Source organism: Canis aureus, chromosome 31, assembly GCF_053574225.1.
Source record: "Canis aureus isolate CA01 chromosome 31, VMU_Caureus_v.1.0, whole genome shotgun sequence".
Taxonomy (NCBI): domain Eukaryota; kingdom Metazoa; phylum Chordata; class Mammalia; order Carnivora; family Canidae; genus Canis; species Canis aureus.
The window spans coordinates 4934006-4959405 of record NC_135641.1 but is presented as its reverse complement, the minus strand read 5'-3'; the positions used below and the strand labels follow the sequence as shown (position 1 = coordinate 4959405).

Here is a 25400-nt window from a genome sequence, read left to right as displayed (position 1 = left end):
TCCCCCCCCCCCCCCTCCTCTGCCCCTTTCCATCTCTACCTCTCTTTAAAAAAAAAAAAAAAGATTTGGTCGACCGATCTTTTCCTTTCAGGTCACTCAACCTGAGTTCATTTCCACACCAGATGAAAGCCCCCATAAACTTCAGTGTGTTTTAAGTTTTGCTTTTTCCAATAAATAGCTTGTATAGAGTCTGCAATCATCATTTTTTTCCAGAGATAATTGTATCTGAGTTCTGTTTTCATTTGCTTTTCAGAAAGTATGATATTAACGCCTGTTAAGAGTAACTACCGTGCCTATTAAAGTTATAGGCATATACATACTTGCACAAAGAACCTAATGTTGATTTATTTTCTTAGTAAATATTTGGTAAATGTCCACTACAAGCCAAGCATATGGAAGGTGAATGAGATATTAGTAGGCAAAACAAACAAATATCCCTGGCCCATAGTGGTTACATTCAAACAAGAGGCAGGCAGTAATGGTAATAGGTAAAGCACATCCTTGTTGGAAGGTGATCCATGCCATGGGAAATAGTAGAGCACACAGGGTTAGTCAGGATAGCTGGGGCAGGAAGGGGAGTTGCAATTCTAATGGAGTCAGGGGGCACCTGTTGAAAGTGGCCTTCAGTTGAGCAAAGACATAAAGGAGCCATGGAGACATCTGGGGGAATAGCATTCCAGGCAGGAGAGCCACTGATGCAAAGAAACAGAGGCAGGGTGCATGTGTGGAGCACACATGCTGGGAGCTGTGTTCATTCGGGCACCCAGTGACAGCGAGGTCACCAGGGTGTTTGTGCAGAACCTGAGGATTTTTACAGCTGGTCTTACAGGTTGCCTAGTGAATTCTGCCTCAAACTTACTATACAAATTAAGATAATTTTTTTAAAAGATTTTATTTATTCCTGATATATATATATATATATATATATATATATATATATATATAGAGAGAGAGAGAGAGAGAGAGAGAGAGAGAGGCAGAGAGAGGCAGAGACAAGTAGAGGGAGGAGCAGGCTCCATGCAGGGAGCCTGACGTGGGACTCGATCACGCCTTGGGCCGAAGGCAGATGCTCAACCACTGAGCCACCCAGGCATCCCCAAATTAAAATAATTTATCCAATTGTGAGCTCTGACCTTTATCCTTTTGGGGACCTTTTTTTTTTTTTTTTTTTTGAGGCCCCTGCTCTCACGTACACCTGTTGGGATTTTTATAGTCAGCTCCCTGAATGTTAGGCATGAAGATTTTCTAGATGAAAGTTAGTGAAGAAAATCAGGTTCCCTGCCACAGGAGCAACTGTATTCATCGGACATGCCAGTGGGATCACTGAAGGAAGCCTTGTCATTGTGACACAGGAGAAGGATATAGTGAAGGATGTGCTGAAAAATCAGAGTTGAACGAAGTCACTACCATGCAGCGTAAACCAGTGTTCTATGGTTATCCTTAACTTTACGAAAAATAAGGAAGTTATGTTTAACTTACTTTAAATGTCTTTTCTAAGTACATATGCAAAGTAAATAATTTTTTTGAGAGGGAGTTCTAAAACAGGGAAGGGCATTTTTAACACCTCTCTGAAGATAATTTCCTGACGAGCAGTTTTTCCTCCATTTCTACTGAGAATTGAAGAAATGAACGTGCGAACGTGGAGTTGCTTCAAGGATTTTGTTGAGTGTCTGCCTTGGGGAGATCCTTTGCCACATACTGCAGGAGAGCCAGAATCTCAGATGACTGCTGCCCTAAATGGGCATAGGGAACAAACCTGCAGGAAGCAGGATGGTGTCTTTGTAGCCAGTTCGTGCTAGCATTCCATGGTGTAGAATCACAGAGCTGCAGAGAGAACAGCCTGCTTGAGCATTCCTTATTCCCTCTGCACATTTCTCCTGAGCATCTACCAGATGAAGACATGGTTGAAAGAAAGTCTAGATTTTTGTTTGGTGGTTTTCTCAGTCCTAAACCTGCCATTCTTTTGGAAAGCTGAGGGGAGGGAGCTCGACTAGGATCAGGGAGGAATTCACCTGGACTTGGAGCTCTGGTGTAAGTTTCTGTCACCAGCGATTTTTCCCTGTTCAGGCTCAGAGTTGTAGGCAAGTTGCCACTGTGTTTCTGGTTTCTGGCAGTTGAGTTCATTTGCCTCACAATACTTTCCTGTTGTGTTTTTGCAGCAAACCAAAGAGAGAGTGAAGCTATTGATACAGCTGGCTGATGGCTTTTGTGAAAAAGGGCATGCCCATGCAGCAGAGATAAAAAAATGTGTCACTGCAGTAGATAAGAGGTACAGAGATTTCTCTCTGCGGATGGAGAAGTACAGGACCTCTTTGGAGAAAGCCCTGGGGATTTCTTCAGATTCCAACAAATCGGTAAATTGCTTTGTGCAAACAGAATAAATCATGTTCTTCCTCATGTCCTCCCTGGACGTAATTAACGGAAGTTAATTGGCCGTCTTCCTCCACAGAGCAAAAGTCTTCAGCTAGACATAATCCCTGCCAGTGTCCCTGGGTCAGAGGTGAAGCTTCGTGATGCTGCTCATGAACTTAATGAAGAGAAACGGAAGTCGGCCCGCAGAAAAGAGTAAGCCAGTCTTTAAGAACCTGCTGGGATTCACTGAAAAATTGAAGAAAATGTCACTTGGACCAACATGCTTCTGTGTGTGCTTTGAAACCAAATGGCATTAATGCTTTGTGATGCTCCGAATACGCTTGGTTTTTGCAGCACAGATACCACTGTCCCCTTGTCATCTGGTTCAGAAACCGTGTCTTGTTTCTGTTCCTGTGCCTCCATCTCCTCCATGGCTGACAAATTGTTTTAGTGCCATTGCCATCAGTAGGTCATGAGTAAGTAGTTGTACTAACAAGAAAAACAGCATACATGGAGGGGTTTCAAAATTGCCAGTTAGTAAACTGTACTAGACGTTCATGAAGACGAGATTGTCCTGAGCCAGGGGTTCTCAGCCAGAGGCAGTTCTGTCCCCCAGGGGATATTCTGCAACGTGTGCAGACATTTTTGGCTGTCATGCAGTAGGGAGGGGGGAATGCTGCTGGCATCCAGTGTGTGGACACCGAAGCTGCTGGTGGTCCCTCCACTACACAGGACAGCCTCCAGCAAAGTGTTATCCACCCCCATGAGTTGGTGGTGCTGATGGAGAATCCCTGACCTGCGGGCACCTCAACAAAATGTTTTTTCCTCCAAGATGTTTTTTCCTTTGAATCAGTGGCTGAGTACTATTATTGTTCTATCTGTTCTTGATTTAATTCCCCGGAACATTGACTATTGGTTTTAAAATCCCGCTTATTATTTCATAAACCATGAAAGTAGTAGTTAAAATGAGCATGTGTCCTGATTGTAAACTGAGCCCCTGGCTGTCTTCCTCCGTTGAAGGTTCATAATGGCTGAGCTGATTCAGACTGAAAAGGCTTACGTGAGAGACCTCCGAGAGTGTATGGATGTAAGTAAGTTTTTTTGCTTATTTATTTAGATTCAATCTAAGTGTGCTATTCACCCCTACCTGTGGGTACTTCTTAAAATAGTCACACTTTTTGTTGTTGTTTTCGAGATTTTAAGCATGCTTAAGCAGGCTGTGTCTTGTTTTTGCCCTTCTGTGGGGTTCCAGGCTTGTGTTTTGCTCATTGCAGGGATGATACAGCATTAATCCTCTCATTCTGTTCATCACATGACAGCCTGGCTGACATTCTCTTTGTAGAGAATTTTACAGCAGCTTCAGAGAAATGTGCCTACTAATTATGATTGGCAACTCATACTCAGGCATTTAAAGAATATGTGTCATACCTTGTAGTGTAGGTTAACAAGAAAACTCAAAGCCAGGAATAGAAGGTTTTGAGCTGGAACGAATAGGACCTACCTCTCAAGTGCTCATAGCAACTGGGGTGGCTTTTTTGGGAAAAAGTCTTTGATGTTGTTTTGTAAAAGGTTGCATTCTTCAGATGTATTTTTCAGTGGTTCGGGAAGTCTGGGTATGTATTCCAGATGTCAGGAATACTTCCTTGGACATGTGCTCTTGGTTTTTATGTAATCCCTCTTCTTCCCTCTGGTCAGACATACCTGTGGGAAATGACCAGCGGAGTGGAGGAGATCCCGGCCGGCATCGTAAACAGAGAGCTTGTTATCTTCGGGAACATGCAGGAAATCTATGAGTTTCATAATAAGTGAGTGGCTTTATCTTTGGGGAGCTGGTTACTCTCGAAACCTAGATACCATGCTGAAGTTTCATAATAAGAAATGAAGGCTTCAAAATGAATTAAGCATCCATTTCAGTGATTCTGTTGAAATTTGAATGACACCTGTCAGGCTTTCATCAAAAAAACTGACGTAGTAGAGACTATTTTAATAGAGACTCAACTTTTTTTCTGTACTTTCCTGCCACAGAAATAAGATTAGGGAAAGTGTGAAAACTCTTTTTTGAAGGAAGCCTGACTTCTTTCAAGCTACTATGTCACCAGCTGCTACATCAATTACTTCTTAGAGTTAAAAAGAAGGAAGAGGTCTCCGTGGCTGCTGGCTGATGTGTGGTCTTTTCCAACAAGAGGGAAGAGGGATCCCTGGGTGGCGCAGCGGTTTAGCGCCTGCCTTTGGCCCAGGGCGCGATCCTGGAGACCCGGGATCGAATCCCACGTCGGGCTCCCGGTGCATGGAGCCTGCTTCTCCCTCTGCCTGTGTCTCTGCCTCTCTCTCTCTCTCTCTCTCTGTGTGTGACTATCATAAATAAATAAAAATTAAAAAAAATAAAATCTTTAAAAAAAAAAAAAAGAGGGAAGAAAGAACTGAGAATAGAACAGATGTGTACTCTGACCAATGCAAAACGTACTGTCCATTGGCCACAAGAGGCACATGGTTTTATTTTTAAGGTTTTTGGTTTTTTTTTTTTTTTTTTTTTTTTTTTAAGAAGCAGAAGTTCCTTTAGATAGAATGTGTGCTGCGCAGTAGCCTGTGAAAAGATATTGCTGGGGCAGGACTGCCAGAGTCTTCCTCACTCCCCGGCCCCCACCCCAGCAAAACACCCTGAAATCTGAAATGGCTTCCTCTGATTGTTTATTTGTATCCCTAAGTAACATCCTTAGCTCCTGAACAAAACACTCGCCCAGAAGTAAGCTGCTAGGTTAAACTTTGCATTAGAAAACATTTAAGTTGCCTAGTTAAGTAGTTAACAGCTACACATTTTGTTAAAATCTAGAGGGCACAAGTGTTTCACTGCACCTGATGGAAATGGTATGCTTGGCATGTTTGGTCTGATTTCTGGCATATCTCACTAGTACAGTGTTTTAAAACCTCTTAATAATCCGATACCATTTTTATTACTCTTTGCAGCATATTCCTAAAAGAGCTGGAAAAATATGAGCAGTTGCCAGAAGATGTTGGACATTGCTTTGTTACTTGGGTAATGACACCTTAGCTACTTGTTCTCACAGTTGTTTGGTGGCTTTGCAGGAGGTTAAAAGGAATATGGTTCATATCTTTTATGTCACCATCTTCTATGGTGTCTGCTTATAGAGAAGTAGATTTTGCCTCTAAGAATGACATTCTCCAACTAGTTATTCACGTGGAATGAGTTTTTTATTGGTAGTAGTGATAGTTCGAAATGGAACATTTAGTGTGCTGGGCCCGTGTGTGGCCCTGGGGATTCATGGGTACACAGGTGCCCAGCCATGCCTGGGGGGTGGAGGGAGGAGAAGAGACAGTCACCTGGGGGCAGTGCCCTGCCATCTACAGATGATGCCCAGGTTTGCACTGGCCACTGTGTGAACAGGGAGGGTGTGCCCAGCCCTGACTTACTGGGCCAGGGGCAGCTTCTGGACGCATGTATCAGTAGGATATTTCTTATTTTTAAGCACTTTCTGTATACGATAGGGTTTCTTTTATGTGGAGTTTAAATTTCCTTTATCCCCATAGCTTCTTTTCTACATAAAAGTCTATTGTATTTTGACTTCTTGCCATTTGAAAGAGATATTCTGATTTTTTCTTGTTTATAGGCAGACAAGTTTCAGATGTATGTCACATATTGCAAAAATAAGCCTGATTCTACTCAGCTGATATTAGAGCATGCAGGATCCTACTTTGATGTAAGTAAGAGATTCCAGGTAAAGTGGTTGAATCTTTTACATTGTGTTTGGTAAACAAAAAAATGCAACTCTACTGATAGCTTTCATCTAATGGGTGGTACAGTATATTTATTTTTATCTGTCACATGTATGGTGGGATGTTTTTCTATTTTCTGTTTTTAAAAGATCCTTCAAAGATTTTAACATGTACATATATATGTCACATGACTTACTATTTATATATAATCCTCAATTTTTAAATGTAATGTGCAAAGGTGTAGACTGTTAAGCTTCTTTTATGCTCTATGATGCAAAAATAATCTTTGAATCTTTTTCAATCATTTATTTTTCCCATTTTTATTATACTAATCCTGTATCATATGTCATTTGCAAATACCTTCTCCCATTCAGTAGGTTGCCTCTTAGTTTTGTTGATTATTTTCTTTATTGTGCAGAAGCTTTCTATTTTGATGATGTTCCAGTAGTTTATTTTTGCTTTTATTTTTGTTGCCTTGGTAGACATATCTAGAAAAACATTGCCATGGCATAGATGTCATAGAAAGTACTGCCTGTGCTCTCTTCAGGGATTTTTATGATTTCAGGTCTTAACATTTGTGCCTTTAATCCATTTTGAATTTACTTTTGTGTATGGTGAAAAAATGTCTAATTTTATTCTTCCACATGTCGCTGTCCAGTTTTCTCAATGCCATTTGCTAAATAGACTTTTTTTCCATTGGATATTCATTTGTCTCTTGTCATTTTTGAATAGTATAATCCTATGGTAAGGTATTAAAAATGTCAACAGAAATAGTGAAACTGGTGTTTAGAAATATCAGAGTTGCATTTCTGGATGTTATTAAAACAAGATATTAAAAAGACTCAAATGGTTTATGAGATATGCATGAAATGGAATACTTATCAGCTGTATAAAGGGATAAATGCTTGATACATAAGTAGCAAAGATTAATCTCCAAAACTGGGCTGAGAGCAGCTAGATACGAAAAAATACATTCTGTAGGATTCCTTTTATGTGGCATTCTAGACCTAAAAACTCATCTGATGATAGAAACCAGAACAGGTTGTCTCTTGGTGGTGATGGGGTTGTGGGTAAGGGGATTGATTAGAAAGGGGTCTGAGGACTTTCTGTTTTGTTGGAAATATTCTGTACCTTGCTTTGGAAGTCAGTTGCAAGTGTGTTGACATTTGTCAGAACTCAGTGCCCCATACCCAGGGTCTGTGCATTATACTGTATATGAAAAAGAAACCTGTTAGATGTGGAATTATGAATGTGTGTATTGTAATCATTAAATCATAAATCTCACATTTTTTTAAACAACTGCAGTTGAAGAGAAACTTAAGACTATATTGGTAATCTGGAAGGCAGAGGAAGAATTGTTGAGTTTTAATCTAATCTGCTTGGTGTGTAGGTGATGAGCCATTTGGTGATTTCTGCAGCCGGCACGCTGTAGAGAGAGCTGCCCCGTGAATCACGGTGCAGTGCGGGGCTCCTGACGAGCTTAATCAGAATGGCAAACAGATTGAGAATACAAACATGTGATGGTTTTTAAATTTCATTTGAAGCATAGAATATTAGAAGATAACACACCCCCCCTTTTTATTTTTTTTTTGAGAAGAGTGGTAAGAGCCAAGATCGAGCAAGCACAGCTGGTTGGTGTGGCAAGTCTGGGCTAGAAAGTGGTTGAATTGTGAGGGCAGGTGGACTGCCTGCACAGTTCGTGGGTGTGTTCGTGAGGGAGGGGCCCTGTTAGGGGGAGTCAGGCCGGGGGAGGGGGCGCCCATGGCCGAAGCTTCAGGAGCCGGCCGCACTGGGGGAGAGACGGTGTGTCCAGTCTGTGGCTCAGGGTCCTGTGTCTGAGTGGGACCAGGGCTGGCACCGGGGGTTTGCCAGACCAGGGCAGGCCCAGGAGCTGGGAGCCATTGGCTGTGCCTGTTTGCCGTCTACACATGAAAGCACTGCTACCTTCTGGTTCAAACTGGTAACTCATTTTTATGTTTAGCATATTAAAAGAATAAGTAGTGATTTCTACTTTTATTTCTAGGACAATAGTGATATGTGTATATTCCTTTTAGAGGTAAAAAATGTCCATTTTTAGTACATGCTATCTAATTTTTAATGTTCATCAGTATATATATATTTTTTTCTTAATTCAGGAAATACAACAACGGCATGGATTAGCCAATTCCATCTCTTCCTACCTTATTAAGCCAGTTCAGCGAATAACGAAGTATCAACTTCTTTTAAAAGTATGTATGAAGCATCTTGTGCCTGCAAAATTTTATGAACTGTGCATTACGGTTTTGACACTTCTGTTTATGTAAATTACCCTGAATTTTTAATATCTAGACAATTAATTTTTTTTTAATTCATTGGTGTTTGTTACCCTCAGCACAGCAGTTTCTCAGCACAGCAGGTAAACAAGGGAGTATTCCTTGATTATGCACCTGAACTTTGCTGACTGACCCTGGTCCCTAACATAACATAAACTGAGAAAGGAAAGAGAGATTGTCAAATCTGGGTCACTTAGTACCTGTGTGCCAGGATGGCTTGCTGACTATGGGACAGGCACTGTCTATATGCTTTGCATGCATTTAAGTCCAGCTTCTAACAGTGCTGGTCTGCAGGTCTGGAAGCGAGCCCATGAGGGTGCGGGCTGTGTCCACAGTCATCTCTGGGTTTCTGTTACCTGGGCTCAGCTCTAAACCTAAGTGGGGCTGGTGCTCAGGTAATTCACCCTCAGGCAAATTCCTGTTATGTCTGGTCACGTGTCACACACATATTTATGGAACATGTTGTTCATGCACATCCCAAGAATTTGAGTCAAACTGACCTCTACTCTTTCTTGGTAATGAAAGATTACAATTAAAATCATCTTGTAACTATGTTTGGTGGCAGATGTTAACTAGACTTACTGTGATCATTTTGCAATATATACAAATAATGAATCCTTGAAAGTAACATAATGGTATGTCAATTATACCTCAAAAAACACATTTGTAATAATCTAGGGACTTAACAGTGGTATAGAAATTCAAAGAAAAGTTAGACATTGTGATGGTTGTCACAGAATGCATCGTAATAATTGATGTACATTTTCTTGACTAAAAGAATCCTAATCTACAACCTCCACCTAATGATGTTTACCCTACTGTTTCCTTGGCTGAAGAATGTTATTAAGCATCAGAATGTACCAACTGCCCACACCTCCTGGGAATAGTATTTTTTGAATCTGTCTCCGGTGCTGCCCAAGCACAGCAGTAGGAGATGAGGATGTAATTTTTCCAGATAGAAAAGAAGTTCAGAGGTGGAGTTACGAAATCCTGAGACTCTTCTTTATCTTTTTTTTTACTGAAAAAACTCTAGAAACATGGTGATATTCTTTTGTGAAAGTGATACCATCATGGGACAATTCTGTTGGGAAAGCTCTCCTGCACTTTCGTATCAAAATCCAATTAAGTTCTTAGATGACCCTCACTATAGGAGTATGAGGTTGCCACAAACACGAAATAGAAGTCAGGAGGTTAAGTTATTTATTTTCACGTTAGCCCTTTGCTTTTTACTTCTGCAAAGCCAGTGTACCTCTTGGTGTCCTCAAGATTTAAGAATTTTGTTTTTAGCATGTGTTTCCACAAAAGCTCTCTTTGTCAGTGACCTCACATCTAGTCAATCGTTGTTAAAGCCGGGCTTTATTTATAAACCTCGCATTATTCTGCCCAGCGGTTCTTCAACAGAATAGTAATAAGCTTTGTTGAGATCCCCAATGAGGAAGGATTCTGCCAGTGAAGTTAATTTCTGTACAGAGCATTTTTAAGCACGTTTTGCCAAGCTGCTTAGAATAATAGGTAAAAACCATCTGGACATAAGTGAAGGTGCTTGTTTGGTGCCAAGTTGCTGTACCAGTGTCCAGTAGGAGATCAGAGCTGACTGCGGTGCCTTGGCCCTCTTGTGGACCATAAGGACACAGAAAGCTGTGGTTACTGTTACTCACTGACTATAACCATTCATACGCAGGTGATAAAATATCTCTGACCCTGCCAGAAAGTGCATTTATTGTCTCTGTTACCTTTAATTTAATAGCAGATGTTCCTCCAAGTAGACCTGAAATGTAATCACACTGAGGGAGGTGTGCTTAAGGTCATTAGTGCCTTGCCAAACATCCTGCACACGAAAGGCCCAGCATTTAACTATAGGTCCTGGTTCAGTGGTGCTGCTCCTGCTCGTGACCTGGGTGTTCCAGGTTAGAGGGGGCATGGCATTAACTGCCCCAGAGAGTTCGAAATCACACTGGGCTGCTCAGGAACCGCAGCAGTACTCGCTGACTCTGCTGGGACCTTCAGATAAAACCAATGGCTAACTATGTTTTGCTGTGCTAATGAAGTATTTTTATTTGTCATTTTTGAGGCTTGGCAGTTAATGTGTATACTGATTTCATCTTAAACTGTGACTGCATCTGGCTTGCTCTGATCTGAGGAAGCATCCTGATTTAAGCAGGACACACCCTTCCATCTATTGCATAAAGAGACAGTAATCCCTTTTCTGTGAGAATATGTAACCAGTTGACTGCAGTCTGTTGTTATCTTGAAAACCATGGATTCTTCATAGACTTCTCTTCTGCAAAGTTCTTGCTGGCAGAGCTTTTGATCTTTGGCTAGTTCATGGTGTTGGTCTCTTGCAGGAACTACTTACTTGCTGTGAGGAAGGAAAGGGAGAGATAAAAGATGGCCTGGAGGTGATGCTCAGTGTGCCAAAACGAGCCAATGATGCCATGCACCTCAGCATGCTGGAAGGTAATGGGCTCTGCAGGTCCCTAACAAGCATCTGTACCCTTTCTACCCACACTGTTTATGAGTGGATTTCCTGTGCCCCGAAACACTTGGCCTCATTCCTCTGTGTTTTGTTAGGAATTAAGAGTTTAGATGTGAAGACCTTCTTTCTTATTTTTTGCAGATTTATTTATTTTAGAAATATGTGTGAGTGCACTCAGAAGTGTGAGTGCACACAGGTGTGGTGGAGGGAGAGAGGGAGGGAGGGAGGGGGGGAGACAGAGAGAGAGAGAGAGAGAGAGAGAATCCTCAAGCAGATTCCCTGCTGAGTGTGGAGCCCAGTGCAGGACTGGATCTTACCACTCTGAGATCACAACTTGAGTTGAAATTAAGAGTCAGATGCTTAACCAGCTGTGCCATTCAGACAGTCCAAGTATCTTCTTTTTTAAAAGAACTGGTTTCATTGCTTCCCCTAAGAATCGCATAAAGTACTTCAACCTCATTAAGAGCATGTCCTTGTCCACTAACTGGAGAATGGCTGTCCACACTCAGAACACCAGTAACACCTGTGTCACTTGCTTTAGGCAATGTGGTGTCCGAGTTAGATGGAAGGAAGGCAGGCAGGCAGGCACCATCAGTCCCCTGTAATTATAGAATCCTTTAAAATGCTTGCTGTTTCCTCACGTCTATATCCATTGTATCACTTGCAAGAGTGTTGAACACGGCAGTATGTAACACAGCAGCATGTAATATGGAGAAGAGAGAGTCAGAGAAATAAAAATTATGGTTGCAAGTGAAATTTCCGTGTAGCTTGTGTTTACAAAGGCTATTCCTGTGTTACAGAACTTAACTGTTAGAATGAGGGTACACAGTTATTTACAAGAAATAATCCTGCCCCAAATGCTTTTTCTAGCCCCTGTTTATCTAGTTGGGATAGAGGTGCTGCTGTTTGTAGTAGAGACCCCAAAAATCAGAGGGTCTCTTACTCTGAAGGAACCCCTGAGCTGGGGTGGCAGCCCCTTGGGGCATCCTCAGGGACTCAGGCTCTGTTCTGTCTACTTTCCCTCCACAGCTCCAATGTTGTCTGGTTGTGGCTAGGTTGAGGGTGTGTCAAGACCATGTTGACATTACATCTCGCAGGAAGAAAGTAGGGAAACCGAGGGGGAAGAACAGTTGCTATAAGGGCAGAAACTGGAAGTTGTACGAGGCCTCCCCATGTGCCTGAGCTTGGGTGCACGGCTGTCCTGACTATAGAGGGGTTTCTGTCTACAGAAGAAGGGGAGAGGTAGTTGAGAGAGAGAGAGCTAGCAGCCCCCGTCCCAGGCATCAGACTGCTCTGTGAAGTCCTGGTAGCTACAAGTCCATACCATGGGCCACTTCCATGAAGAGATGAGCAGACCGAAAGCCACCCCATGGCCACAGTGTGACTGATTCATGTGAAGAATTTTGCAAGGATGGGAGAACTCACTGAGGAAGGCCAGACCAGAGCCTTGAGGAAGGGCTGGGATTGTGGTGGAATGTCTAGGAATGGTGTTAGGCCAAAGAGGCGGAGGGCTAGGGTGCGGGCTAGGAGTAGGCAGTGGCCTGGGGGGAAGGTCCGTGGACCATTCTGGACAGGAGAGGAGGTCTGTGTCATGGAAGGCCAAGGAGAAATAGAGTTCAATCAATCTCAAATGGTGTGAATGTCACCCCTAGGGAGATAGAATTTAAAGAGTAAAGACATGAGGAATCGCTGCCCTTTTTTTTTTTGTTTTGTTTTTTTTTTTTTGAACAAGGGAAAATATATGCAGTCATGTTGTAGGAAGAATTATCCTTTGTCAGATGGGGTCGGTGCTGGGAGTCTAGAGTGGGGACCCAAACAGGAACCTCTAATCTGAGATTCAATGGATGGGCATCAAACAAATGTTCACACCATCACAGTGCTGTCCTGTGCATCTTTTTAAATTTTCCTTCAAATTAATTATGCCTCCTTGTTTTTATGTTGTAGGGTTTGATGAAAATATTGAGTCTCAGGGAGAACTCATTCTACAAGAATCCTTCCAAGTGTGGGACCCAAAAACCTTAATTCGAAAGGGTCGAGAACGGCATCTCTTCCTTTTTGAAATGTCCTTAGTATTTAGTAAAGAAGTGAAAGATTCCAGTGGCAGAAGCAAGTACCTTTATAAAAGCAAATTGTTTGTAAGTATAGACGTTCAGAATTGTAAATGTAAAGGTAACACACTTTGCCATCTTCTTGCAGGTAGAAAAAAATTACTCTTGCTTCCAGGTTGACCTCCCAGACTGTCCTGAAATGTGGAGCTCTGGAACTGTGAGGTTTTCATCTTCCACAGAGAAATTCTCTGATGGTCTTGAGTCCACTAGAGGGAGCTCATAGGTTTTAGCTTCACTAGATAGGAAACCTGCTTTTTCTAAATTCCATTGACTCTGAAGTTGAAAAAACACTTTTTAAGTGAATTTAAATTTATCTCTTGTGTGTCCTAACTTTACAAATAACTTGATCATATGAGACTATGATCCAGTTCTCATAACATTCTAATTAATTTTTCTTTCACCAACATTGGAATATACATTAAGCAGCCTTCCTGGGTGGCTTGCTATGGGTTCTTAATGATGAGGTGTGATATTTTTTCAATAAAGATGAATGTGTGAAAAATAACTAAATTTATGGTTTTTTACAATAACAAAACATGGTTATTAGAGAAAATATATATAAGCAGATTTTAAAGATCCACAATCCCATCTGTAGAAAAAGCACTCACTATCCTTGAGTGCTGTGTGGATACTGTATTGCATTCGAATTCTTTTTTAACTTGTGAGTGTACTTTCTGGCAAAAGAACATACCTGATACCTTTTTCCCCCACAAGTAGCAAATCCAAAGAGTCTCTTTATAAAACCCCATGTTGACTCTCAGGGAAGTCTCAAGCATGTGTTGTCCTCTGGGTCTGCTGTATTTCTGTGTTCCCTTAGTGGGAATATCTCAGGGCTTGTCAACACAGAGCTGCTTGGCAGGGTCAGGTAGGGGGAGGATTGGGCAAAACTAATTAAAAATCACCATCAGAGAAAGAATAGAAAATGCAATCTAACTTGGTTTCTTCTTTACACAAGGTATGATGGATCACTTATAAATATTGGTAGATATTTAGAATTTGGACATCTACATTATGTATTTTTGGGTATCCACATATTAATCAAGTTCCCAAAGTAATAGAATACTACCATTGTAGAAATCATCTTAATAGTAATCTGGAATTGGCAAGTTCAAACTAACAATTTTCATACTATTTTCTTTGGCTTATATCCTGTTTGAGATTGTCTTTTGGCTCACAGCCTACCTTACATCATTTTAGATCATATTGTAACTGGAAAGAAAAAATGCAGCATTGCTGGCTAGTAATTTCACTAGCTGGCTTTAATCTATCCTCAGAGACCAAGCTAGTCTGTTTTAGAAGCTGATACATCTTCATTTAATTTATCTTTTAAAAAAGTTAAGTTTCCCTCAGAGGCCACAATTATGAATCACTTCCTTTGCTGGAGAGGGGAGGACATGCTAGGGGTACACTTGACCGTGGGGCAGGGACAGAGAGAAATTTTGTCTCTTAGCCCTTAAAATTTTTGGTGAGATCAAAGTTAATGCTCTTGATGAACAAGTTGGAAAATAACTGAACCATGAAGACATTTGCCTTCTGCGAAGCTACTTCGCTCATGCTAAAAATGCATAATGGCAGCTCCTTTGCAACTAGGACAGATTCATTTTGTTGTTTATGAGCTGAAAATACTCCACTCTTGATTTTCCAGATAACAGGATTTTTAAATACTTTGATTTCCTTCCTCTGGATTTGCTGGTTGACCCTCATCAGGATGTCCAGTAGGGGTGCACAGATGAAGTAAAAGGGATGCAACCAATCATGGCAGCCTAAGAATAAAATTTTCTCATTTTACCTAAAATAAGATCTGAGGATTACCGTCAATGTAAACTATATTATAACCTGGCATGACTACAGGTCACCAAAACCCATTTTCTTGGCCTTTATTCTGTCTCCTGCTGGCATTTTACTGTCATCTAATTATGTAATTACCTTTTTATCCAGACCTCAGAGTTGGGTGTCACAGAACACGTTGAAGGAGATCCTTGCAAATTTGCACTGTGGGTGGGGAGGACACCAACCTCAGATAATAAAATCGTCCTTAAGGTATGTTCATTTGAAGCTTGGGAATGTGCTGTGGGACAAGTTTATCGTGGCTGTGTGTGCTCTTCTTTTTCCTGTTATTGAAACATACTGGTTTTCATATCATTTTATTTACTCTGTCTTTTGTTGGGATTGGGGATTACCACAAAAAGAATCGTAGAATAAACTCAGTGTGGCATTTTGGTGGTAAAATGCCTTGAGCTAAACTTTTGCTTGTCTATTAAAGGTCAGATGCAAAGAGATCTCTTTAAACTGTCCCATTCTTGCTGTCTGAAGAAGAATTAGTTAATTCAATCAGAGATGGAGGAAGTTGAGGTACAGGAGGAAGGAGATGTGGATCAGCAGCTCTCACCACACATGTCACCTTTTCCACAGGGCAACAGGCACCTGATGGACTTGTGGAAGCCCTAGGCAGTTTCAGGGCTGAATGGGCGAAGAGTCTTTATGGGGTCTTTATGGGGTCCCAGACTCTTTGGCTTTCTGGTTAGGAGGCAGAGAGAAAAGGGGGATAATGTGATCAGTTACAGGAGTTGGTAATGTTAGGATTTAAGTGTTCAAAACCACTAAGGATGCTTTTTGGAGATTAGATAGATGGATAGACAGATACGTAAACCCCCACCTATATAGAGGCAGGGGTTTGGGTATTTGATTTGAGCTCTACTTTTGTTATACCAGTCTCTCTCCTAGGAAAGACAGAGCTTTCAGGGTGTCTTGAGCACTCCCTCCTTCTGTGTTTGAGGAAATACAGATGGAATTGTCTTTTTTAGCTGTCTGGAAAGGCCATAAGTAATTTCAGGATGTTTTGTGGAAGATGTTGCTGAAGATTTGTAGAATATTGGGAGATGAGCCAAAAATTTAATGTGACTCTGGTGTATGAACTTGCATGCCAATGACGCTGTCTCGTATATTCCTTTTAATCTCTCACCAGTATTTCCAGCAACTATGAGTTACTCATCGATAACTTGCTCTTACAGAATTTGTGCTTTAGTGAAAGCCATTGCGTTTCTAAGGTCTTTATTCCCATGGAAATGATGGATTGTTTTGCAGCAAGTATATGATTACCAAGCCAGTGTGTTCTTGTTAGTATTGGCATAAAGCCCTATAAAACATAAATTGCACTGATAGCTAAATATTAGATAACTGAACTTTTCTAAGCCGTAAAATTTTAAAGTATACTCAAAACCATAAAATTTCCAACTCATAGTATTTATCCAGATTAGCTACAGTGAAAGATGTGAAAGAGTGCATCTGAAAAATAGTGCCAGATATTTTAGCCAGATATGGACTACTTTCATTTAGGACATAATAAAATACTCATGATACAATGGAAGAATAAGACTTCCTACAGGCTTTATCAGACAAAAGCTTTCTTAGGGGAATTTTGGGCAATATTTCTCTGCCTTCCAAGGAGAGACTAAAAGAAATGATGTCTTCATTCATTTTAGAGATTGCTTTGTGATGGAGGTGGTGGTGGAGACAGAGGTGGTAGAGAGATGGAAGTGGCGGTAGAGGAGGAGGAGATTGATGTGATGATGGAGGACAAGGTGGTGGTGGTGATGGAAATGGAGCTGGAGGTGCCAGCTAAGATGGAGATGATGATGCAGGTGGTGACTGAGGTGGTGGAAATGGAGGGGATATGATGGAGATGATGATGGAGGTGGTAACAGAGGTGGTGGTGGAAGAGTGATGGTGGTGGAGATGGTTGACATGGAAGTAGGGGTGTGGTTGAGATGGAGATGGTTGAGATGGAGATGTCAGTGGAAGGTGGTAACAGAGGCGGTGGAGGAGAAAGCGATGCTGGTTGAGATGATGATGGTGGTAGAGGTGGTGGTATTGGAAGTGGCGGTAGAGATGGTTGACATGGAGGTTGGGGGGTGGTTGAGTTGGGGGTAGTGGTGGTGGAGGTGATTGAGATGGAGATGGTGGTGGAAGTGATCGTGGTGGGAGAGAGAACGGTGCTTCTGGAGCTGATGGTGGCAGTGGAGGAGGTACTGGTGGTAATGACAATGATAGTGATGGCCTGGTATTGTAAAACAAAACTGTGGTCTTATTTATGTCGTCCTCTGGAAAGGAGAACCTTGTTTCTTAATCCTTCCTTAAACAGATGGAGACTACCCACCAAGAGTCTGAAACAAACTATTCTCATCTCTTAGACAAGTGGGAACTTTTATTTAGTATTTAGCTGACTTGCCTTTCTTTTACTATTTCTGAAAAATTGGCACCTGTTTTCCTTGTTTAATTTTTTCAGGTCAGGAGAATTCCTCTCCATAAGTGTAATGATCATTTGACTCTGTTAAATCATAAGCGTTTCATTTATTTCTGAACCATAGTAACAGTTTCCTTCAGTTTTCTCTAATCTCTGCCAAATGTTCTTTCTTAGGTGCTTCTCTTGGTTTAACCTGAAGTTTGTATTGGACATTTAAATGCCAGTAGATCTGTAGTTCTCAGAGTTTTGCCCCCTGAGACACCTCTGTTTCCTGCACAGACTCCCATAGTCCCTGGTCACCCTGCCTCTGGCCCCAGAAGAACATGGGTTACTACTGTCCCAGTCTTAAGTCTGGGAATGGGGGCAAGAGGCTCCTCCTGTGATCCTTCATTTAGTTCCCTTTTCTAAGTCCAAGTGACTTTAAAGACATATCCTCCAGTTAAGAGGTTTTATGTAGGAAAAAGATTCTCAATTTTAAGTTCCTTTCCCAACATGGGCTTTGACTTTCTGTTTTTGAAGACAAGGTATGCCGTGAGAAAAGACTCCCTCTCAGTCAGGATCTCAACTATAATCCCTCTGACGACTGTTTCAGTCATTTACAGGGAATTATGCTTATGTCATAGGAAGTTGATGTTTTCCACAAGGAAATTAAAAACTGTTACTAAGGCCCAGAACATGCAAAAAGAAAAAAAAAAAAAGACTCTTGAGACTAAGTTAAAGGAAAAAAATCTGGGAAGAGTGCTGCCATATGTGTTCATTCAACAAATGCTTATGGAGTATCTACTGCGTGTCATTTTCAGAAAATATTTCTTAAAAGTTGTAATGGGGTTGAGGTAAATGCACCATCTGTAATTGGTAGTAGTTTAACTGGTTCATGCTACTACTCTAACTAGAGGCAGGAGAAGGCACAGCTTGGGGGCACAGGCTCTGTCATCCATGGTGCCATCCATCCAGAGCGAGCCTGAGAATCCCGCTTCCTCATCTGCTGGCAGTGTGACCCTGGGCACATTTCTGACGTGCCTGTACCCTGGCTCCATAGGGGGCTGTGGGAGTGACCCAGTGCAGGTGGGCATCTGCAGCTGTTGTTAGTGAGTACAGAGGATGAGGCAGCAAGACATGTGGGCACCAGCGCTTGTGGCTGTGAACTACCGACCTTTGCCTAAATAGCTTCAGAGACACTTTGCTTTGGGGTTGGCTGCACTTTCATATTTACCCAGAGCTGCTTAGAAGGTTTTGGGGCTGGAGAATGATTGATTCTTAAAGTATTCAGAGATCTGGAGTAAGATCTCTGCTATAAAAGAAAAATGGTTCAAAAAAATAAAAATAAAAATAAAAGAAAAATGGTTTTGACTGGAAAATATTCCAAATGGCAAATTAAACATGGGATGTAGTTGCTGTTCTTCCATAAAGTTTTCTTGAAAGTGGGAAACAAGGAATGTGGGAGACCGGAGTGCAGTTAGCATGGGTTCTGGAAAGGTCCACTCTGTATCCTGACTGCCTCTCACACCTCCGAAGGCTTCCAGTATAGAAAACAAGCAGGACTGGATAAAGCACATCCGCGAGGTCATACAGGAAAGGACCATTCACCTGAAAGGAGCCCTGAAGGAGCCCATTCACATTCCCAAAACGGCGCCGGCCACCAGACAGAAGGGCAGGAGGTCAGTGCTGGCGATTTGGGGTGCATTTGTCTTTCTAGTAGGGAGGGAGCAAGGCAATGTTAACTTACTCTTTTTCAAAGATGATTTTTCTTAAATATTTGAGGAATATTTTTTTAAATACAGTGTATGTATCACATCACTCTTCACAATGAAATTGCTTTGTCAAGACAAGAGCCTCCTTCAGCTTAAAGTGAATGAAGGGCTGTATGCAGATGCCTGTGCGCCCCTTTCCCACTGCACGTGTGAATCTGGATGCATGGGACCCAGATAAGCTCTGTCATGTCTCAGATGTTTGTGTTTCTCGCTTCTGTGATGGAAATTCCCACAACCGCATCTTACCGTTGCGCGCATTACACAGAGGACATGTGCGGGACACTTGGCCTGGTGCACAGCACAAAGCTGCACAGCCAAGAGCAGCCTGGCTTCACTCACACCACACTGGAGAAGTCCAGCAGTGTCAGTAATGAAAAGTTTGTTTGCTTCTTCAGGGATGGAGAGGATCTGGATAGCCAGGGCGATGGGAGCAGCCAGCCTGACACAATCTCTATCGCCTCGAGGACGTCTCAGAACACACTGGATAGTGATAAGGTGAGCTGTAACCAGCACTTTCTTTGTGGGGCAGGGGGCAGGTATGGAGGGAGGGGTAGCTAGTCTTGAATCTGATAGGAAGCAGCCTGTTTCTCTGTACATATGATAGTTCATCACCAACATTTTCAAACAGTCACTATGAGCTAAGTGGTGCCAGGCACAGAAGCAGGGGCACAAAGTTGGAGTGTCAGGGGTAAAGTCTGAGGGTTCAGGAAAAATTGCCTGCCCTTCCCAGTGTCCTTACATGGTTTTTCTATCAGAGTGTTCTAGGGCAGGTGTCTAAGCTTTATAATTTTACATTATGCAGAAGGACCTATTATTTTACGTTTAAATGCTACGCAGAGCCCTGATGATAAAAGTGGAACTGCTCTGATTAAAGCAGGGGTGCCGGTATCCTCAGGTTGGCCCTGACGCTCCTTGTCAGAACACAGGTGCCACAGAACGCAGGAAATGTGCCCTGGAAGGAGCCTGCACCAGTGCCACCCATTAGGAAGACGATCTGATCGCTATCAGGGAACGTCCGTGTAGCTCTGCCTTCTACGAAAGGAGTGTAGAGTAACTGTCTCATGGTCTGTCCTGATACAATCCCCAAACTAACAAAATAAATCGACAGGAGAATTTGGAATCCAGGCTGACTTGAGGCACAGTTAACCAGAGTCCTCTGTAAAAGCCAGTGGCAGGGTGGGGGGGAACAACATTCATGTCTGCTAAATAAGTCTTCTGTTCCCACTGAGATGAGCACGTGTTCTGTTTCTAAATTGCTAGACCAATTTCTCCAAAAAGGTTGACAGTAAATAGGGGTTTTATTTAATGCACCACCAGTTCAGGATTCCTGTGTTTCCCACTACTGGTGCAAGCTGTACTTTCTTATTGAGACATTTGTCCCAACTGGGGGGACGTGGGAGTCTGTTCTGTGCCTGGTGCCTGCACAGCCCCTTGTTTGTAGCCAGGAAGTGTCCTGACTTCACTGTCCGTTGGAAACAAGTGCTGACATAGGAGAGGGTCCAGTATCAGGGACTGTTTTAGATGGCAAGTCTCAGAGGCCCCGGTAATGGGCTTGTCTCACTCGATTTTGCAGTGGATTCATGGTATGTAATGACTTTCCTGGAGGGAAGTAAGTGGGTTTAAAAGTACTGCTCTCCTACAATGATTTCTTTTTCAAGATCCTTCTGGTTTGAGTCATTTGTTTTTTTCTATTCTACTTTTTGAGTTCACTAAATTCTAAGTCCTAGAACCTAGAATGATGAGAGTAATAGGATGGAGAAGAAAAACAGTCTCCGTTTATTTTGCTTAGAGACAAGTGGCAAGTTTGTCTTGCCAGTGTTGGGTAATGAGAAAGAAGATAAATGACACATCATGCATCTGGTGTGTAATAGCTCATTTCCTGCGGCTCTACTCCATAGCCAATTAGTTAAAATAAAGTTTGAACTTGGAAACCTTTCATTAGAATAATTCTGATTATTTTCTTTAAAAAAGTTGAGGTGACTGAGTTCTCTAACTTGTCTGTTTACACAAGACTTCCACCTGAAGGAAATAATAAATAATGTTGGAAAGAACAGTAGCTCAAGTGGAGGGGAACATTCACCTTCATTCAGACTGCTCCCAGACTTGCCGTGGTAAACATCAGCACCCCAGCCATCGATCTGCCCTCAGACCCCAAGTTCACATTCTTACCAAATAGATTCTCATGGATCTGGTCTGGGTTTACTCTAGAAATTAGTTTTAAAGTTACTTTGTAGGAATAAGGTATTTGAATGAAATTGCCAAAGAGATCAATAAATGGAAAAACTTTTGGTAAGACTTTTCCAGAGGTTGGTCCATGTTTGGAAAGGGTGACTTTTTTCAGGTGGTATATGTGTAAATGGGTGGATGGCAGTGGTAGTTTGGAAATGCCCCCCTCGTGTCTGGCAAGGGGCTCTGGCTCCCATTCCCACTCTGAGATGGAGTTGGTCCACTGCATGCTGTGCTTTCTGGCCTGTGGAGAATATTCCTGTGCTAGCCCTCCGTTGTAGCTCTGGTGCTCTGTTGTGTGGCTGACTGCAGTCACAGAAAATAAGCTCTATCCTGTGGTTAGGAAGAGTGTAACTAGTTGTGCTTCAGATCCTTTGCAGTATAATAGGGCTTATGTGAACTTGTACTCAGGCCTATACAAGTCCTACAGAAAAATGAGGCATTGTCCTAAGGCTGTTGCTAGTAGGACAGCAAATTCTGTTTGTGCCCAATGAGAGAAGGGGAATGAATCACTACCAGAAAAGTACGGGTTTGTAGGAATTAACCATTTTACCCTCGCAGTCTATCAGGGTGTTAGGCTTTTTAAATAATCTATTAAATCTCCTCCCTGTGGAGGTAATTCACCATTTTCTGCTTCCCTCATCTGATGCATTGTCTTCAGACTTCATGGTGTGGCTCCAAACTCCCCAAGGACCACTTGTGCTCATACAGCCACCGCCCCTCCGCCTGAGCATTGCAGAGGCTCTCCCTGGTGCTCCTGGAGAAGCCATGGCAACAGCCTCCCACTCAGCAGCTCACAGCCTAACGTCCTCGTGATTCCTAACCTCTGGAAGTAATGAGACTCCAGAACTAGTTTCTTAAGTGGACCTGGCATGTACTTCCTTTTATACCCCTCACTGAGACCATAGGTCCTTGATAGGTTCCGAAGTACCAAAAAGGAAGGGATGAACTATCTTCCTAAGACCATAGAACTGTAGCGAGTTACTTTCTTCAATTCTTAGGGTCTGTATCTGGGATGAGAGTAAATAGCATGTGAGACTTCATGATGATAACTCAAAATCTGGAGTTTGGAGAGGACATTCCCATTCAGCCACAGGAGAAAGAAGGAATGTGTTTGCTACCACACAAATGCCGGCATTTGTGTGTTCTCTACTTCCGGAGGGTTTTCTTATTACTCTCTCCCCATCTTAAACTTCTGGTAGATGCTTCAGGGTCAGTAGAGGAGTCAGGAAAATACACTCTGAAAATTAGGAGACTGTATCGAGTCAGCTTGTAAAATGCACTGTTTGAACTGGGCTTAGCCAAAAACCCCCCCTCTCTCCGATGGCAGTAACTTTTCTTGTCTCGGGGTTCCTTCCACCCTGCATATTTCAAGTTTAAGCAGCCTCTGATGACACAGGCAGATAGATCTGGGGAGGGAAACTACTTAACCATATTCTTTCTGTTGGACTTAATTTATGATGTCTGTTATGAGTTAGTTGTTATCATGGGCTTTGGTTCCATTTCAGAAACTGGTGGGGGAGATGCTTTTGACTTGGCCTCTTGGAGAATTTGTAAGGGAACACGATCAGCCCAGTGCTGTAGTAATTCTCAGATGAGGCACACAGGATGTGTTTTGGAAGAGTCTGTAAGGAGTGGCTCCTGAAGACGCCCTCTTTCCAGGGAGCACTGTTCCCAGAGCTTGAGTAGGCAAGTCACAGATACAAACCACATGCCCCATGAGCACATTTCTTTCTTTGAAAACATCAGCTTTAAAATATGCCATCTCCTTGTTCCAAAAGTAAGCTTAGCAGTGATTCTTGCCCATACTCATGGTACTTGCACAGATAAAAGGATCTTATGAAAATATAATTTGGATTCCAAAGAAATCAAATGGTTGCCAGATTCTTATCTCATATATCCTGAGTTTGTCTCCCCTCAGGCAGGGAGGAGAATGCTGAGCCAGCCTTCAGGACACTTAGGAGATGAGGGAGATCGGATGACCCTCACAGGGCCACCCAGCAGCAGAGAGCTAGAGCCAGGAACGAAATGTGGATTTAATTACCTGCTAGTGTCTAGAACTTATTATTTCACATTAGCACTGGATATGGAGCTAAATATTTTTAGTGTATTAAAGAAGCATTTTTAACCTTTTTTCCTTCCATTTGCCTTATTAGTCTGTGGTTTATTTTATATAACAAAAATTTATAAGGAAAATAGAAAATACGGGATTCAAATATAGGCTTCTGTAGAACAAGCATCCTGAGGTCAAGATTTATCACCAAGGCAGATGAGGGAGCCTGTGGAAAAGCTGACCCAGGCCTTCAGGGGTCAGTGTGCACTTTCACATTGTTGAAGGTAACGCAGTTCTTATTTTTAATGAATGAGAAATTCAGTTGATACTGATACTTGGCATGAATTGCCCTGAGGTTAGAATATGAATATATGAGACACATATTTAAAAGAGTAAATGGTTTCAATTACTCTTAATGAAGTTCTGCATGGCTCTATGTTGGGGAGATGAGATTTTATGTACTTTAAAAGTCACCCAACTTTCTCTATGAAATGATGTTCTAATGATAGGAACTTGGTGGGATTTATGTAAATCACAGTGTATGCTTTAAAATGTGGCGGAATTCACCTGAGAAAGGAAACTTGCATTGAGCCTCCTCAAGAAATGCCACCTGCTTCCTTCTGGCCCGCCTCCCTTGCATACCTGGCACAGAGCGGCCCTCTCAGGAGCCAGGTGAGCGCTGCCTTTGAGCTCCCACAGCTTGCGCCTGGTTCTCCCCCTGGCTGAAAGTGCTGGAAGCAGGAGGGCACCATGGCTCGGGGGAGAGCTCAGGCTGCCAGCCTTGCCAGAGCTCTCAGTCACCCGGGACCTCACGTAGGTCTGCCCCTGTGTGGATGTGACCTTAGTCCTTTCACTCGGAAGCCTCTCTTCAGGAGTTTTAGTACCCCCAGACAGAAAACTCTGGACTCTGCTCAGAGTGTGGCCGAGCAGCTACATGGAATAGCAGGTGGTTAAGAACAAGGAGGTGCCTGCCAGCCAGACCTCTGGGCCCTGCTCTTCAGCAGCCTTGGGGAACGAGCTCACCTGTCTATGCCTCGGGCCCCTCATCTGTAACTGGGAACAGCACTTCCCCTCCCCCATAGGGCTGTGCCTCGCCTGTACTGTGCACGTAATGAATATTAGCTCTGGCTGTGTCTTCATCGTTACAAATGCTGCCTCTCCCTCCTTCTGGGACTGTTGGTCTTCACTGCCAGCTGTTGCAGGTTATTGCTATCTGTGTTGGCCACCCTGTCTCTGTATTTGCCCGCTCCTGATTGCAGTGGATTTGGAGCTGTGTTTGTTAGGAGCTGGAAGCTGCCCTAAGAATTAATTGCTCGGTGTTCGTGCCTGGAGTTAAGCATTGTGGTGTCTCAGCAGTAAATTACTGCATAGCAAATGGGCTGACTTGAAGAGGGGGACTCTCCCTCAAAACATCTTCCCCCCACCCCCCCACCCCCCGCCTCACTCAACTTTGACCCTCGGGATTAGCTGCACTGTGGCCATGCTGTGTGCATATAAAATGACTGCGAGCTATTGACAGGTACACCTGGATCGCCCACCGTGGGCTGCCGGCCCGGGACAGGTGCGTCGGTGCAGTAATGCACAGGGAGACACACACACAGACACACACACTCATGGGACAGGTGCTTCGGTGCAGAAATGCACAGGGAGACACAGACACACACACACACACACACACACACACACACACCAGCAGCCTGTGTGACAGTGCACCTGGCATCTCTTGCTTCCTTTTGCTAATCTCGATTTTCTGTTTTCCTAAGTGACTCTGGTTTGGTTTGGTTTTATAATTTTTTTTATTTATTTATGATAGTCACACACACAGAGAGAGAGAGAGAGAGGCAGAGACACAGGCAGAGGGAGAAGCAGGCTTCATGCACTGGGAGCCCGACGTGGGACTTGATCCCGGGTCTCCAGGATCGCGCCCTGGGCCAAAGGCAGGCGCTAAACCGCTGCGCCACCCAGGGATCCCTGGTTTGGTTTTATAATTTTTAACACTTTTTTAAGTGTTCTCATAAAACCACAAAGTGGAATGTAGTTTTTGATAATTTTAGTTAATCAGAAAAACAAAATCGCCCACACTGAAGTAGAAAGCCTCAGTTCTTTATTCTTTCCTTGTCCTTCTTACTGTTTTTTAGTAGGCTCCA

General features: G+C 42.8%; 1 protein-coding gene across 6 annotated transcripts in view; it reads left to right on the top strand.

Annotated features, from left to right (window-relative positions):
• Positions 1-25400, top strand: part of TRIO (trio Rho guanine nucleotide exchange factor) — a 354258-nt gene that overhangs the window by 238585 nt on the left and 90273 nt on the right. For all 6 annotated transcript variants that reach the window (XM_077879549.1, XM_077879552.1, XM_077879550.1 and 3 more), the window contains exons 22-33: positions 2160-2354; positions 2450-2565; positions 3373-3439; positions 4048-4157; positions 5317-5386; positions 5979-6068; positions 8220-8312; positions 10742-10853; positions 12817-13007; positions 14919-15020; positions 18739-18881; positions 19370-19469. In XM_077879549.1, the coding sequence (XP_077735675.1) occupies positions 2160-2354; positions 2450-2565; positions 3373-3439; positions 4048-4157; positions 5317-5386; positions 5979-6068; positions 8220-8312; positions 10742-10853; positions 12817-13007; positions 14919-15020; positions 18739-18881; positions 19370-19469 (1389 nt within the window). The remainder of the gene's footprint in view (positions 1-2159; positions 2355-2449; positions 2566-3372; positions 3440-4047; positions 4158-5316; positions 5387-5978; positions 6069-8219; positions 8313-10741; positions 10854-12816; positions 13008-14918; positions 15021-18738; positions 18882-19369; positions 19470-25400) is intronic.